The sequence below is a fragment of the Scardinius erythrophthalmus genome, assembly GCF_964197995.2.
Source record: "Scardinius erythrophthalmus genome assembly, chromosome: 7".
Lineage (NCBI taxonomy): Eukaryota > Metazoa > Chordata > Actinopteri > Cypriniformes > Leuciscidae > Scardinius > Scardinius erythrophthalmus.
The window spans coordinates 13,841,706-13,858,627 of record NC_138227.1 but is presented as its reverse complement, the minus strand read 5'-3'; the positions used below and the strand labels follow the sequence as shown (position 1 = coordinate 13,858,627).

At 38.6% G+C, this 16,922-nt stretch overlaps 3 protein-coding genes across 5 annotated transcripts; all 3 read left to right on the top strand.

The window, feature by feature from the left end:
* Window positions 1-1,859: 1,859 nt before the first annotated feature.
* aldoca (aldolase C, fructose-bisphosphate, a) lies at window positions 1,860-6,294 on the top strand (the record flags this gene model as incomplete). The annotated part of the gene is made up of 8 exons (XM_081370161.1): window positions 1,860-1,975; window positions 2,067-2,274; window positions 3,901-3,955; window positions 4,356-4,516; window positions 4,603-4,686; window positions 5,607-5,781; window positions 5,870-6,069; window positions 6,199-6,294. 8 exons carry the CDS (start codon window positions 1,860-1,862, stop codon window positions 6,292-6,294), a joined length of 1,095 nt encoding a protein of 364 aa, XP_081226287.1.
* Window positions 6,295-7,198: 904 nt separating this feature from the next.
* Window positions 7,199-11,662, top strand: srsf1a (serine and arginine rich splicing factor 1a). 2 transcript variants are annotated; one of them, XM_081370482.1, is made up of 5 exons: window positions 7,199-7,531; window positions 7,638-7,857; window positions 8,921-9,141; window positions 9,216-9,388; window positions 10,304-11,662. In XM_081370482.1, exons 2-5 carry the CDS (start codon window positions 7,664-7,666, stop codon window positions 10,496-10,498), a joined length of 783 nt encoding a protein of 260 aa, XP_081226608.1. In that variant the 5' UTR covers window positions 7,199-7,531; window positions 7,638-7,663; the 3' UTR covers window positions 10,499-11,662. The 2 variants fall into 2 exon arrangements, with proteins under 2 accessions (XP_081226608.1, XP_081226607.1); XM_081370481.1 differs by having other exon boundaries at window positions 7,366-7,531; window positions 7,635-7,857.
* On the top strand, window positions 10,987-14,279 carry dynll2a (dynein, light chain, LC8-type 2a). Of its 2 annotated transcripts, none has more exons than XM_081370484.1 (3): window positions 10,987-11,505; window positions 13,520-13,656; window positions 13,748-14,279. In XM_081370484.1, exons 2-3 carry the CDS (start codon window positions 13,525-13,527, stop codon window positions 13,883-13,885), a joined length of 270 nt encoding a protein of 89 aa, XP_081226610.1. In that variant the 5' UTR covers window positions 10,987-11,505; window positions 13,520-13,524; the 3' UTR covers window positions 13,886-14,279. The 2 variants fall into 2 exon arrangements, with proteins under 2 accessions (XP_081226610.1, XP_081226609.1); XM_081370483.1 differs by lacking the exon at window positions 10,987-11,505 and adding an exon at window positions 12,336-12,760.
* The last annotated feature ends 2,643 nt before the right edge of the window (window positions 14,280-16,922 follow it).

Here is a 16,922-nt window from a genome sequence, read left to right as displayed (position 1 = left end):
ACTGACAACATTTTCCTAAGGGTATGATGGGAGTCTCATCTGACTTGATTCGAGGATTTGCCTGAGGCATATTTGATCTAATTATATTATTGACGGGAATACAGACCCCCTTTAAATTTAAATATGTTGCCCCGAAGACCCTTCTGCACACAGGTTACAATGATACCTCAAAAAATGTGGCTTACAATACTCAATTTTCAACACTCAGACTCAATTTTCACCTGGCATACGATAAAACGGCCAAAAAAATCCATAGACTTGCACTGAAGAAAGGATCCGAGCCTCATCTTGGCTCTTTTGAGTATGTAGCTACCCAGAACAACCTAGCAACATCCCAGAACAGCTTAGCAACACCCTGGCAACAACCCACACTACCCTAGCAACGTTTGCAGCATTTAAAAAATCTAGTTAGATTGCATTACATTGTGTGTAAAATAATGAGAATACACGCTGCTAGAGAAATGGGATCGGGTGGGCAACCTTTGGTGGCCTTTAACACCTCCCCCAATAACTTAATGAGGGCATGACGTTAAGCTCCGCCCTACAAGTGTCAGCATCCTCTGGGATATCACCTTCATAAAGAATTGGGACACTGCCACTGTTAAAGAATCAGTCACGTCTCAGCTCGTCTGTTGGAAAAAGCCCTCCTGGTCTGAGTTCTTCAGTCTGCTCTGACTTGGTAAGTATCGCTGTCGTTCCATCTGTTGAATTTACTGCCTTGATCATTCTGGATAACAGTTTATTTGTGAAATTTGCAGTGGAGCAAAAAAGTTATTACAGTGTTTTTACAAGCGAGTTACCGTTTAGAAAATGCTCTTGAATGCTGAGAATAATGGCCAGTTTCCAGATGCTGCAAAAATGTGTAATTGTGCTTAATTTCTACTAAAGGTTTAAAGGTTTTCGAGTAGAAGAAGTTGACGAATTTGAGAACTCTTAAAATAATATTTTGCTGTAATTTGGCAACTTAGTTATTCATAAAGAGAGTAGTTTATGTGTAGTTCATGCTTGTAAACAGTGAGTCTATGTGCTTCAGTTGCAGATAACAAAGTTGCAAGAGTGATATCCGTTCAGCTTTTGTGAAAGTGAATGCTGGGCATTTCTGAATGGTTTAGGAGCCGTTTCATTTAAAAAGTACAACTTCGCCTCAGGAGGGGGGTTTAAATCTTCAAGAATATGTTTAGTGGATAAGGACTTTTAAAAACAATTTTCTAGAGATTGAACTTACAGAGACCAATTTCGAAGTGATTAAATTTGGGCATAGACTAATAGAATTTTATTTATTTATCGATTTTAGGCCAGGAAATCACCATTTTTACAATTCCCTGATATTTCCAGGTTTTCCACAGTCAAAGAAAAGTCTGTAAAATTAGAGCCCAATTTTTCCTCTTTATTGGCATATATGTTTCCATGTAAAGCCTTTAACATCTATGTAACTTTCCCATTGCACAAAAAGGTTCTTTATAGTGGAAAAAGATTCTTTAGGTTATTAAAATGTTCTTCACACTAATAGAAAAATGTTTCTTTTAAGAACTGTTCACTGAAGGTTTCAATGGGGAACCAAAAATGATCCTTCTATGGCATCATTATGAAAACCTTTATTCTTAAGAGTGTTAGATGTATTTTGAATTACGCATTGTGTTGTGTTTTAAGTTTGAAGGAAATGTCCATAAACTCAACATAGAAGATAATGATAATTATCAGCACATTATCTGCTTTCTACAAAAAATTTCTTACAGTGTATGTGAACCATATGAATCCTAAATGACTTCAGCAGGAAGGCAATATGGTGAAATCCCATTTTGGTTTTGTTGTGTTCATCTACTCTTACTGTATCCTCAGGTTGTATCAGAAGGTTTAGGATGACCCATCAGTTTCCTCCCCTCACCACTGAGAAAAAGAAGGAGCTACATGAGATAGCTTTGCGTATAGTGTCACCAGGGAAAGGCATCCTAGCTGCAGACGAGTCCATAGGTTAGTGGGACTTACTCCAGTTATTCGACAGAAATTGCAGTGTCAAAGAAAACCGCAAGAACTCACTTTGGTTTTGTGCACGTTCTAACAGGCAGCATGGGGAAGCGTTTGAACCAGATAGGGGTGGAGAACAACGAGGAGAACCGCCGTCTCTTCCGTCAGGTGCTCTTCACTGCTGATGACCGCATTGATAACTGCATCGGTGGAGTGATCTTCTTCCACGAAACACTCTACCAGAACTCTGATGATGGCATCCCGTTCGTTAAGATGATAAAGGACAAGGGCATCACTGTCGGGATCAAGGTATGAAGTCTCACCTGGGTTTACTGGCATAGCTGTAAGCAATTTGCTTTGACATGTTGAGCCAATACTCACGACCAATTCGTACGAATTCGTACGAATGATAAAAAGGTGGCTAATTCGTACGAATTCGTACGACCTCACTCTTTTTTGTCTAAAAAAGATTTGTCTAAACCCACGTGATGGGTAGGTTTAGGGGCGGGGTCAGGGGTAGGTCATTCGTATGAATTCATATGAATTGGGCAATTCGTAAAATATGTACGATTTTGCAAAATCGTACTAATTCGTACGAGTGAGGTCGTATGAATTCGTACAAATTAGCCACCTCGTACAATTTGTACATTTTCCCGTGAGATCAGGTTGGTTGAGCCTTGGTGCTGTTTGAATCTGGCTTGCAACATTTTCCAATCCCAACATTTCGTATTTATTTGTTCAGAAATGTTATCTTTATAGGTACAACAGCTTGCCACTTAGGCAGTGCCCTTCAAAGGACAATCTTGTACCATATTTACCTCTAAAAGATTAATATTGGAAACCTTATTACTCTAAGGTATGAATATGCACCTGTTAGGGGTAGATAAGGTACACATTTGCTCTAGTAGTTCACCCTAAAATGAAAATTGTCCCATAATTTACTCACCCTCAAGCCATCCAAGGTGTACATGACTTTCTTTTTTCAGTCGAACACAATCAGAGTTTTATTAAATAATATCCTGGCGCTTCCCAGCTTTATAATGGCATTGAATGATGTTCGAGTTTTAGAAGCTCAGAAAAGCGCATCCATCTATCATAAAAGTAATCCATGTGACTCCTGTGGGTTAATAAAGGCCTTCTGAAGAAGCGAAGCGATAGGTTTTTGTAAGAAAAATATCCATATTTAAAACTTTATAAAATATAATCACTGGCTTCTAGGAACGGCCGTACGCGCATTTACGAGAGAGTCGAGTTCTGGCGGAAGGGTGACCTCTGACCTGAAGACTCAAGTTCCTCTTCTCTTCTGTCGAAATCCTCCAACATTTTTTAAAAAAAGCGTTTTGTTTTGCTCTATCCGCTGCGTTCGTCAGTTCTCGCCTGTGCTTACGCTACGCCTACGCCCTCCGTCATACGTCAGGTCAAAGGTCACCCTTCCACCGGAACTTGACTCTCTTGTAAACACACGTATGGCCGTTGCTGGAAGCCAGTGATTATAGTTTAAAAAGTTATGGATATTTTTCTTACAAAAACCCATTGCTTTGCTTCTTCAGAAGGCATTCATTAACCCAATGGAGTCGTATGGATTACTTTTATGATGGATAGATCCACTTTTCTGAGCTTCAAAAACTCTATTCAAAGCACTATTCAATGCCATTATAAAGCTTGGAAGAGCCAAGATATTATTTAATAAATCTCTTATTGTTTTCGTCTAAATGAAGAAAGTCATATACACCTAGGACGACTTGAGTGTGAGTAAATTTTGGGATCATTTTACATTTTTGGGTGAACTATTCCTTGAAATGTATTGCCCCAGTGATAAGCTGTTGTGCTTCTAAAGATACAATTTTTGCCATTTTTTTTCTGACAGTGCGTTTAAGCCAATAAGCTGAATTAAAAATGTTATATTTGTTAAAACCTTTTCCCCTTTCTTCACAGGTTGACAAAGGTGTAGTCCCCTTGCCAGGGACTAATGGAGAGACCACTACACAGGGTATATCAAAAACATCCATTCTCTGGATCTGAATATCTGCTCATTCATTTGAATTTTCTTTTGTTCTTTTTTTGTTAAAATACTGGTTTCTTGAAATTGTGTGACTGTGTGACAATTTGACCGGCGAATTTCATGGTTTAAAAGCAGGTGCAAATATATACATATTTTTAATGTATTTTGTTTTGTCAGATTCTCAACTACCATGTGAGGTTTTTTTAAACAATTGTATGTTTATATTTGAAACAAAATACAGTATTATCCTGAGGTGAAGGCATTTACTTGATTTGTTTTAGTTTTTTGGTGACATGTATTGAATCCAATTAGGGTCACTTTGAGGCAGAACATATGATAGTACCCAGAATTTTAACATAATAAAAATGTAGCACTACTGTCTCAACAGGTCTGGATGGGCTCTCAGAACGCTGCGCTCAGTATAAAAAGGATGGAGCTGACTTTGCAAAGTGGCGCTGTGTGATGAAAATCAGTGATACCACCCCGTCAAACCTGTGCATTACAGAAAATGCAAAAGTCCTTGCTCGCTATGCTAGTATTTGTCAGCAGGTAAAAGTCAAATGAGGCGAAATTGAGAGTTATAAAATAGAAATATGTTAAAGATCATACGTTAATGTTCCCAACTGTTCTTCCAGCATGGGATTGTACCCATCGTGGAACCTGAGATCCTGCCGGATGGAGACCATGATTTAAAGCGCTGCCAGTTTGTCACAGAGAGGGTTGGTTACTATTCTTACTTTTTATGTACTTCTTATAGGGATAGTTCACTCAAAAATGAAAATTCTGTCATCAATTACTCACATTCATGTCATTCCAAACCTGTATGACTTTCTTTTTTCTGTGAAACATAAATCTATTTTTGTCCATATATTGAAAGTCAGTCTGTTTTGGAACAACATGAGGTTGAGTCTTGGATCTTTTTCATCTACCCCTTTAATTTTCTTGACACATTCAAAATTGCTGGAATAATCATATGATTTAAAGGGGTGGTATAATGCCCTTTTCACAAGATGTAAAATAAGTATTTGATGTCCCCAGCATGTGTATGTAAAGTTTTAGCTCAAAATACTCCACAGATCACTTTTTGAGGGTGAGCAAAAACCATAGACTGTAAAAAATAGGCAAAAACGCACCTTTTTTGTGTCTGTCCCTTTAAATGCAAATGAGCTGCTGCTCCCGGCACAGAGGGCGGAGCTTCAACAGCTTGCACTTACACAGACATGCACTGAAAATTTCAAAAACTTTTAGCCTTTTATGTTCAAACCGGAGTCAGACAATGATGGAGAGACTCAAGAAGAAGTGACAACATGTAGAATGCAACAGGACATTTCTGAATGGTTAGTTGATGAATTTATGTATGTGTAGTTATCTTCTAGTCATTGATTAGCATATTCTGTCATGATAATCTATAAAAAATCGTGTTCCCGGGGTGGGCTTTATGTAAATTTTAGGGTTGGTGATGTCACTAACCCGGGAGGAATGTCATGTAGTCCCTACCGGCCGTTTGTTGTAGTCCTTAAAAAGCGTTGTAACTTTGCAGGTGTTGTTTATGCTTAAACAGGAACATTACACACTAACTAAAGTTAGAAAAGTGAAATTATAATCAACCACCCCTTTAAATTCACTGTCATTGATTCAGGTGCTTGCAGCGGTCTACAAAGCCATGTTTGATCATCATGTCTATCTGGAAGGCACACTACTCAAGCCCAACATGGTAACCCCTGGACACAGCTGCCCAACCAAATACAGTGCAGAGGAGGTTGCCATGGCAACAGTCACTGCTCTGCGGCGTACTGTCCCACCTGCTGTCACGGGTAAGGATATATCAAAAACTGTAAACCTGGTTTCAAATTCACTGACGAGTCTAGACACAGCGTAATTACTGACTTCCTGCACTTTCAGGGGTGACCTTTCTATCAGGAGGTCAAAGTGAGGAAGAGGCCTCCATTAACCTAAATGCCATCAATAACTGCCCGCTGGTGAAGCCCTGGGCTCTCTCCTTCTCGTTCGGCCGAGCTCTGCAGGCCTCGGCTCTGAAGACCTGGCGTGGACAGAGAGAAAACGAGACCGCCGCAACCGAGGAATTCATCAAACGAGCAGAGGCATGACAACTACCTATATATATTTATATAGACAGACAGACAGACAGACAGACAGAGATAGATAGATAGATGTCTGTTTATTCTTTCTTTCTTTCTAATCGCTTCTCTACTTCTGTCTTTTGTCCTTAGATCAACAGTCTGGCATCCCAAGGGAAGTACACAGTTTGTGGTGACAGCGGCGGAGCCATTGGTCTATCTCATTACCTTTCCAGCTATGCATATTGAAATGCTGTTGATTCCCATATTCCAGCATTAGTTGAAAGCTAGCAAATGTCACTGACACTTCCATATAAAACTCTTAAATATATTTAGATTGATTATTATTATTATTATTATTATTATCATCTCATAAATGTGATGTTGATGTAAAACAGCACATGAAAGTGATTGCTAAGTAAGTTTCTGAGGATGTGGAAATGTGTGGTGTCCTCTAGTTGCTTATCTTAAAAACATTGTAAAATTAGCGTCTGTTGCTGAGACAGTTCTTTAGAAAAATAATGATTAAACTGATATGTTTATTAATAAAGTTACAGTTGACTGTGTAATATTGATCCTTGTCACTTACTGTCAAAATGTAAGGGTTTCTTAGGATAGTTATAAGGATCTGTGCTATACGCTTCTGTAATCTAACCGTTCGTCATCTAAATCTTTAATAAAGCCTTTGCTCTGGTGAAGAATAACAGCATGGATTACGAGTTTGTGATTTATTATGAGTCTCTAATTCAGGATGTTTGGCTTGAATGCATTATTGACAAAAGTTAAAACTAAATTATTAATTAATACAAACTGAAAATGCTGTAATAAAGTTTGGACTGTAGTCTTTGAGTGCGCACACATAATGTTCTCATGTTTTATGGGGAATTTCCATATATATAATGATTTTTATGCTGTACAATGTTTAAATTTCTCCTCCTTAGCCTACCCCTAAACCTACACCACAGAAAACTTTCTGCATTTGTACATTTTCAAAAAACATAACTTAGTATGATTTATAAGCTGATGAGCAGTGTGTGTGTGTGTGTATGTGTTTGTGTGATGGCCTAAACAAATAATATATAAATAATTAAAAAAATAAATTTTAAATGTTTCATTATTTTCAACTTTGTCGCTGAGTAATTCGGTACAGTTTACCACAGCAGCAGGTGCAAGCAAGTTGTAGTACAATGACTTCACGCCAGGACCAGAATAACTGTAAATAAAAGCTTGACATTGCTTTTTCGTACCTTATTAATACTAATTACCCCGCCAACATAAAACATTTTTATTATTTTAGACATATCCTATACGAACTAGTTTGCGTCGCGGATGTAGCTACCCCATTACCCGCGGCCGAACAGCCCGTTTCTCTAGATCCCTCCGCGTTGGCTACAGCGCGCCTGCTGTGCTGAAGAGGAAGAGACCCGCGCGATTCCAGAGAAAACACGCTCTCGGAGTGCGCGTGCGAGCGGCGCTTCAAACAATAGTAAGTCTCTTTGTTTTGTATCTGACTAGTAACTAGGTTTTTTCAATGTATTTCAAAAGTTAAACAATTATCTGTGTAATAAAAGTGTAATTTATCTGCTAAGCAGGAAGGTGAAGGTATATCTGTGTGGAGATGTCTGGTGGTGGTGTGATCCGCGGCCCTGCTGGGAGTAACGACTGCCGCATCTATGTGGGGAATCTGCCCCCTGATATCCGCACTAAAGATGTCGAAGATGTATTTTATAAGTACGGAGCCATTCGGGATATCGATCTGAAAAACCGACGTGGCGGACCGCCATTCGCCTTTGTCGAGTTTGAAGACCCCAGGTGTGTGAAACTGAACCTTGAGCCTTTAGCTAAAAAGCTAATCCGTTTGTTTCAACGTACAGATTTCACTTCTTAAATTAACCCAATTATAAAAACCTGTTACTTTTGTCACTGCGTTTTCACAGTATCTCTCTCTCTCTCTATGTGAAAAATCGTGTGTGTATGTATTTGAATACTAACCGTTTTACTTTTGTTTTCTGTGCTAACATGCTAATTAGCTTAGCCGTGCTCACCATGTTTCCAGAGCTCGATTGTATATTCACTAATGCTTGCCTTCGTAATGAAAGTAGGCTTTGCAACCTTCAATTATCCATTTTGATCTAAAGTGTTTGTTTAATGCGCAAACTTGAGTTTCAATTGCTCTGTTAGGCTTTAATAACTACCCTAGGTTTGAAAATGTAAATTTACTTTAACTTTACAAATGGCTTAAGCTTGATTCGGATTAGCTGCAGCGAGTTCTTGCTGAAAACAAGTGTTTGATCTGTTCTGTATTTTTAGGCAGCTTTCTTATAATATTAAGGCACTTAATGTTTAGGTTTATTTAACCTGGCAAGTCACTTAAGAACAAGTTCTTATCTTCAACAGCAGCCTGGCAGGAGAGTTAAAATCTCCTGAAAGACATAAAAACATACATTGCTATACACATTCATTTAAAATATTTACAGGCAATGATTAAAAACACTCCCTAGTGGTTTTTTAAATGCAGGGATTGAAATATTTGTTCATATTTCAATTACTTTTGGAGCAGCACAACCATAAACCGTTTTCTTTCAAGGTATAATCAAAATATGATTTAAGGATCTGGTTGTACAGCTACTCTTATCTGGGTAACAAACCTAAAGGGGCTTTATAAATGGAAAATATATTAGTGTTCCTGTCTAATATGTAATGACGTCCAATTTAAAAGGGAATACAATTCTCAATGATGTGTTTCCAGTTGGTCAGATCAGTGGTTGAGGATTAGGACCCTGTTAGTAGTTTATCTCGATGCGACCCCTAGCTTCACTGACTGCCTTTTCATGACATTGCTATTTACATGCTTTTCTTGCTCCCCTTCCTTCAGAGATGCTGAAGATGCTGTTTATGCTCGTGATGGCTATGACTACGATGGCTATCGTCTTCGAGTGGAGTTTCCGAGAAGCGGGAGAGGTATGGGGAGAGGTGGTTTTGGCGGAGGAGGCGGCGGCGGTGGAGGAGGTGGTGGTGGCGGAGGTGGCGGTGGGGCTCCTAGGGGTAGATATGGACCCCCATCCAGACGTTCGGAGTACAGAGTAATCGTTTCAGGTAAGGTAGCGTCAGATTTGTGCTTAATTTAAAGAGCCATTTGAAGTTGTATTGACGCTTGTATTTTATTCCAGGGCTTCCACCGAGTGGTAGCTGGCAGGATCTGAAGGATCACATGCGTGAAGCAGGTGATGTATGTTACGCTGACGTTTTCCGAGATGGAACTGGTGTGGTGGAGTTTGTTCGCAAAGAAGACATGACCTACGCCGTTCGCAAACTGGATAACACAAAATTCCGGTCGCATGAGGTAGGTTTGAGATTTTAATCCCAACATTTGGATTTGCTTAGCATTGGAATATTCTTAAGGTAAGCAAAATCCCTGGATAAGCAAAAGGTGGATCTATCTATGTTGTAAGTGAACCCGTCCTTGTGAATAGCATTTGGCTGATATTGTTTTTGCTACTTAATGTGCAGTTGTTGAGGGGGAAAATTGTTGCTGACCTTTTTTTTATACATTTATGCGTATTTTACATGGCTGGAGAGTTCTATAGTACTAATCTTTAAATTAATAAATTTCATGTTAATAACATTGTTAATGTGCAAAGCTGCTACAATGTTTTTTTGTGTTGGCTCATCCAGTTGATTTATATATATCTATATATCACAAATGCGTGTGCACAGAAACCGCTGATTTTAGTTTTACAAACTTTTTTTTCTCTTACAAAAACATTAAGTAGTTATGTGCAAAAATGTAAGAGCAAGGTAAAATACACCAGACATTTAGTACATGCCATTTAAAAGTTACATTCTGAAAAACTGATTTTCTTTTCTCTTGTACATATTTTATTTCATGACAAAAAAATATTTAATTTATTACAAAACATTAAGTCTTTTGTTAATTTTGTAATCGTTCAGCTCTAATCTTCGTTAAGTTTTCGTTCATATTACTGATTTTAAATACTACTGTTCAATTAATCTCTTATCGGACAGATTTCCGAACGTAGTTATTGTCAGCAAAATCCAGTATCGGTTGACCTCTCCTTGTGAATGCCAAAGGTAAACCATGTCAAACTAGACGTCTTGTGTAGTCAGTGCTTACTGGTTAATGGAAATGGGAATACTGGTGTTTTGAGGGCAACCAAAGTCTGGTAAGTATAGTGATATATAATGTTAGCATGATTATACGTTACATTTGCTCAGTGGAAAGTTCTTTCTCTGCCAGGGAGAAACTGCGTACATCCGCGTGAAGGTGGACGGTCCCCGCAGTCCGAGCTATGGAAGATCAAGGTCAAGGAGCCGCAGTCGCAGCAGGAGTCGCAGCCGCAGCAACAACCGTAGCCGAAGCTACTCCCCACGCCGCAGCCGAGGATCCCCGCAGTACTCCCCTCGCCATAGCCGTTCCCGCTCTCGCTCCTAAAGCGCTCCACTCTTCTCACCTCTTTAGTGGAGGCCGTGAACCATTTGTGTTTTTTTTTTTTTGTTTTTACAGTCTTTACACATCACAAACCCCATATGTTTTAATCCCCCCCCCCCTGGTTTGTGAGACTATTATGATCTTATGAATGTCCTATGTTCTGTCTTCCCTCCCTCCCTCCCATCCATTTGGTTATTTTTTTAAACGTACGTTTTTAACTGACTTCCTTTTGTTTTGCCCATCCCTTTTTTTGAATACAAAGTGGACGTCTTTTTCATAGACCAAACAAAGGGTTATGTAATGGCTCCCAATATTTTTGTAAATGCCATGTATGTTTAATGGGATAGTGGGTTCCACAACAACTGTTTTATGCTGTCTTCCTCTAGACGTGACACAGAACTGATGCTTTGTAATAAAGGATTGCTAAATCTATACTTTGTTGCGTAAAAGGGTGAATTTGAGCACTCAAATTCTACATTACATCTAGAAAAATACTATTGTTGACCTACAGGACATTATTTGGGTAACTACCAATTTTAGGTAATTTTCACGTCAGATGGCATCATTTGCATTGTAAAGATGGTTTTTGTGTTCATAGATGCAACTTTGAATCAGTCTCAGTGTTAGGTTAGTCTGTTTTGGCCTTAATGCTGTATGCATGCATCAAAGAAAGGCAGGTTTGAGTGGATTTGATTCTAACTCTTTACCTCCTTTGTCTTGATTTTGCTGGTATCTTAAGGTTTGGATTGGAGGAGAGGCTCAGTGGATGCCGGATCACTGGGATCAGTACATAATGAAGATAGGATAGGGATTGCTGGATACATGGAACAGGATCAATTGCTCCCAGGATCATAGGATTTTAAGACCACAGTTCAAAAGTACTTCCCTGCCCCCTTTATTTTCTTTATACCTCAGTGGAATATGTAGACGTTTTGGCCCTTCACATTTAACACATTGGAGGAGCAGAGGCTGGAGCAATCTGTGGGGATGGAGTCGACAGGAACCGTATGGTAAATGGGAAGAAGTACCTTTTGGGTTGGGGGGTATACTCAGGCATTTTTAGATTTACACTGTCCCAACGTGGACGGTAGATGCTTTAACATCACTAGCATTTTGTTTATTTTAGTGACGTTTTTTTGCCTAAATAAAGGTTTCATTGGTACAAAACATTGTATGATTTATTCATTTGCTTTTTAATGGTTCTGAATGGTTGGATATAAAGTTTTAATTCTGACTGACCTAAAATTGTAATTTATCTAAATTTATGGTGTTTCGAGCTTCAGCATTTTTCAAACTATACTTTTGTATTCTGCATGTGATTGTAAGTCATCCATGTTTGGAATGTAAAGACAGAAAGAGGTTGCTTAGCGACTGTAAACCGCAGTTAGGATAAGGAATTATGTAAGAAATAGATTCATTCTCAGAAAAATGACTCGTGAACCGACCGTCTCTGTTATTGTGAATCAAAACATTTAAAGCGGTAGCTGAATGCACCGCTAGTTATTATATTAGTCATGTCCAACGTGAAATGAAGTAGAACTGTTATTTTAGGTCAAGACTTAAATCCGTGTCTATACTGACTGATGCCAACTTGAGTTACTTTGCAATCAGTTTAATTTATAAACGACAGAAAGTAATAGTATTTCTGTTATGTAGTTAGAATAATTCATTGAATAGGTTTTTTTCTACCTGTAGTATGGAAGTGCACTTTCTTTTCAAGAACTGAATTAAATAGGAATTCTTATTCTGTAGAAATAAGAAATCATCTCATTAGAATGACCCCCCACATACATACAATTCTATAAAATTGTATAAGAATCGGAACCAGAATCATTACATTATTCACAGTTATATTACACTGCGTGGGACTGACCATGAGGTACCTCTCTAAAATGCAATAATTTATTGTGACGTGTTTTCATTGTGAAGGTCTACCGAGTCTAATTTAAGCTATTTCCTGGCCTACACAGTCCTGAGGCTTATAACCAAACAAGCACATTTCCCTCTGGTCTCCGGTTAAAGATGCATTGTGGGATGAAATAAGATGCTGGCAGAGGGGCGCAGGGAGCGGCTGGTCTGCAGCCAATGGCGAGCGCTGTGTAGGACGGCATTGTGAAGAGCCAGGGATTTTAGCGCGGGCACCAGTCAGCGTTTGACTTGATCCTTATGTTCTTCTCATAGCGTCAAAGGGACACCCGAAACGACGAAAGCTCGTACGGCGACTGTTTTGAATTGCAAATTTCTCTTGCCAAATATTGTTGACAGGTGAGTGGAATAGTTTACCATCTCGAGTGATATACAAAGAATGATCTAGCATGCATTTTGAGCCTGATGCATTCGTTTTAGACATTTAAATCGCGTTTTTTGGGGTGGACAATATTACCACAATCGCTTTAGCGAAGATGTATTTGACTTTGAAATGAAGACGCTACGACGAGAACGCCGCGTGCACCTGAGCATCGTTGATCTGATGGAGCATCAAACGCGCACGCTGTGAATGGAGGTGTGACGTAGCATTCCTCCATCCTGACCTGTCAGTGTCTTGATAGATGATCCATACCGTAATCCGTCATTTGGTCGACTGCCACCATGATTATTAGTTTCACTGTTAAATCAGCAAGATGTGCAAGATCTTTCAGTGCTGCTTTATAGTATTTTTGCATGCATTTGGAGCGCATGCATCTCAGTATTACTATTGCTAGTTATTAACTACTTTTATACAGGATTTTACTTAATTTGAACACAGTTTGCTTAGGTTCTCTGAGCCCAGCATTAGTAGTATGCAAATGTGGCCTTCATTGACGAGCTGCAAATGATAGTTTTAGTGTTTGATTGAAAGACCTGCTTGGTTCTCATGAAAGTATCTAGTGTCACCTGATTTGAATTACCTTAACAAATCAGATCCTCTCAGTTGATGGCTTTCTGTCAGGAAACCTGCCATTGTCAGGGAAGAAGCACACATGAAAGGCCCCACTGTTTCGAGTGGAAGTGGAGACTTAACTAAGTTGGTTTCTACGTTTTCAGGCACCATGACTGACAGGAAGGCTGTGATCAAGAACGCCGACATGTCTGAAGACATGCAGCAGGATGCGGTGGACTGTGCTACGCAGGCCATGGAGAAATACAACATAGAGAAGGACATTGCCGCATACATCAAAAAGGTGAGATTTGAGCCATCTTCGACTCCTAACGTGTATTTTTGTAGCGTTTGCGTTTCCCCTTGTGCTAATACCACGTTGTCTCATGTTACAGGAGTTCGATAAGAAATACAATCCTACGTGGCATTGCATTGTGGGAAGGAACTTCGGCAGCTACGTGACCCATGAGACAAAACACTTCATCTACTTCTACTTGGGCCAGGTGGCCATTCTTCTCTTCAAGTCTGGCTGAGTCTAGTCTAGGCCGGACCAGACCGTAGAATGTACCTCCTGTGAAGACTGTGATGCACTGGTGGCTGATGTCATCAATGAAATATTAAACGAGACCATACCATGACTATGCTGGCTGTGCACAACTGCATGGATCATATCCCATACTACTTGTGTACATGTTGCAGTTAAATTGCTTTTCATTAGAGGCCCCAAGTTTTTGTTAATGGTCCTTGCAGGTTTTTCCTAGCACATATGTTGTAAAAAAATAATAAAAAAAACGAACAAAAAAGCATAATAACGGAAGTCAGAAAATGTGAGTATTTACCAGCACATATGTCTGCTATAAATGGATATATTTTTGGTGACTTAGTGCTGTAATATTTTGAATGCCATGCGCTGTATGTCATTTTTGGGGTATTGGGGCAAAGCATAGAAGCACATTTGGTTGTATGGAGGCGGATCTGTATAGTTTGATTGGAAGCATTTTGTTCTAGAAGGAATGTTTTGGTCTGATTACCTCTGCAGTAAATGTATTTTTTTCTTTTCATTTGATGTTTGAGGTATTGCGTTTTGAGAGAGCTAGTATTGACTTTTGGAAATGTCTATCTGAATATACAATGGATTAGATGTATGTAATTGAGATGCACATATAATAAAGTTTAAGAGCAAAAACATCACATGTAAGTCATATTACAAAATACTAACTCCATCAAGCCAATAACATGTTGTCGTCAAGTCTTTTCATGTAAGCGTCTGCAGACCAGGTTTCTGAATGTAGTTAGTTAAAGTCTGATCGCACAACAGATGCATTTGTCGTCTTCCTGTCTGCTGTCCTGCTATTTCGGAGTAGAATTAATTTGCATGTGTCTGGTTTTGCCTCTTTTTTTAATTTCTCATGTCTGCACCTGATCATATGTCTGTATAGTTTGCACATAGCATATGCCAAAAGCCCACTCAGGTACCGCCATTGACAAAAGCGGCCTGTCAGATTCATTAAAACGTGATTGAAAGATTTCGTGTTTGCATATTGTGTATTTTATTTTCTCACTCGCACTTAGGCTAATATCTGGGCCTAGAGGGCCTGAAGCAGCCATTATCAGCACTGAACCAGTAGAGGGCTCCCTCTCATCGCACAACATCTCTTGAGGCCTAACGTTACAGCCTGAATGATGCTGCTGCTGCTGACATGGAAAACATTCGTTTAAAATGGTGAGAGACGAAGCGTCAAAACTGGAACACACCTGCTATTGTTTAAAAGAAATGTAAGGGAATTCAATATCTAAGAGGCTTAGTGTTAGTGGCGTCATAATGGCGATAATCAAGTCTTACAGTTTTTTCTCAATCGCTTTGGCACATTTTTCGAAACAGTATTAACATTCTCTAAACTAAGTTCAAGTGTCACAACTCTTTCCTGTAACATCCTAACTCTATGGCATGTCTGCGAAACGTAGTAACTCACACAAAAACATTTAATTCATGCTTCAAAACCTAGTTATTGTGTCAGTCAATTGGCCAATGCCACCAAAATAAAAGTGTTTTTGTCATCGTGTGAGCCACACTGGTCAAAATGCTTAGATGCTTTTTCACCATGGAAATATTTGTTATATAAGTTTCATGGGTTTTTTTTCTACTTTTTTGTTGACTCTAACTGCTTTCTTTACTGTACAAGAATGTCTGTTTTGTCTGTAAATACACATTCAGAGAGAAGGTAAAAATTGACCGGGAAAAGTCAACAATGTAGTACACAAAAATAAAATTGTATTTGTATTTATACAGTCTATTTTTGCAGCAATGTGTTACATGTAAACTGAATATTCTCAGTTGCTTGTTCATTTTTACACACTCTATTATGTCTTTCTCTATATATATTCCTATTGCTTTTCCATGACAATAGTTTTTTGTTTACATAACACATTTCTAGAAAAAAGTATTGTAAAAATGCAAATGTATTTATACAGTCCTGATGTAGCTGCTGCTGTTCAGATATGTGATGTTCCTCCATGTTCAAAAATGGTGGTGATTGTGCTGTCAGCAAACTCCATCTTAGTTTCCAAACTTGATTGGTTGGTTGATAAGATTGTGATTATTTCATTACAACGGCAGGCCATTTGTCAATGTAGCAAACATTACAAACATTCCATGTCATAAATATTTATGGAATATAACATGTCTTACAGATTTTGATCACTGAATGGATCATTTTGCATGTGATGCCTCACACGATGAAATAATTTTTAGAAGTTGTGAAGAGATTGACAATTTCACTGTGAATCAACTCAGTTTTGATCAACAAGCCATGTGCATTTAGTCATTGTGCAAATTGTAGACAATTGTACTTACTCTTTTGCAAACATGTGCCAAAGCACATGCAATTTGCTTAAATCAATAAGAAATTCAAAAATGCTGTGAACAAGAAACTAATTGTTCAGAGATCTGAACTTATTGTTTTGAGAGAAAAAAAGTATAATTTGAGAATTGAGCCAAAGAGATTGAGAAAAACTGGCGATTTCACATTTTTTTTATAATACAGCTCCAAACACATTTTTAGGAGGACTATGTTAAAATTGAAAAGGACAGTTTGTCAGGACAAACTTTAAATACTGTTTTGACAAATTCTTTTTTCAAGATTAGATAGAAGATAGAGAGATAGACAGAGAAAGAGAGATGAAAAGAATGGTAGAGAGAGAGAGAGATGGACAGAACGATAGATAGATAGAGAGATGGATAGACAGATGGACAGAACGATAGATAGAGAGATGGACAGAACGATAGATAGTCAGGCAGATAGATAGATAGATAGATAGATAGATAGATAGATAGATAGATAGATAGATAGATCATTTCAAGTTACATGCCTGATTCCCTTCGTTGCATACATACAGCCTATTTTCTTCGCTCTTATATATGATTTATTTACATAATGTTATTTGTCAACCATGTTGGTAACATTCTTATGTTGTATTTTGGTATTTTTGCGCTCGTCCTGTGCAGGTTTGGTGTGAGTGACACCATTGACCTGCCGAATCTAATCATGTGAATTCAGATACCAATCACGC

Excerpts from the sequence above, each read along its gene's own strand:
- srsf1a (XM_081370482.1), top strand. The coding sequence starts at position 7,664 with ATGTCTGGTGGTGGTGTGATCCGCGGCCCTGCTGGGAGTAACGACTGC. Across the intron at positions 9,142-9,215 it reads GTACAGAGTAATCGTTTCAG|GGCTTCCACCGAGTGGTAGC; the intron begins GTAAGGTAGCGT and ends ATTTTATTCCAG. Across the intron at positions 9,389-10,303 it reads CAAAATTCCGGTCGCATGAG|GGAGAAACTGCGTACATCCG; the intron begins GTAGGTTTGAGA and ends TTTCTCTGCCAG.
- dynll2a (XM_081370484.1), top strand. The coding sequence starts at position 13,525 with ATGACTGACAGGAAGGCTGTGATCAAGAACGCCGACATGTCTGAAGAC. Across the intron at positions 13,657-13,747 it reads TTGCCGCATACATCAAAAAG|GAGTTCGATAAGAAATACAA; the intron begins GTGAGATTTGAG and ends CTCATGTTACAG.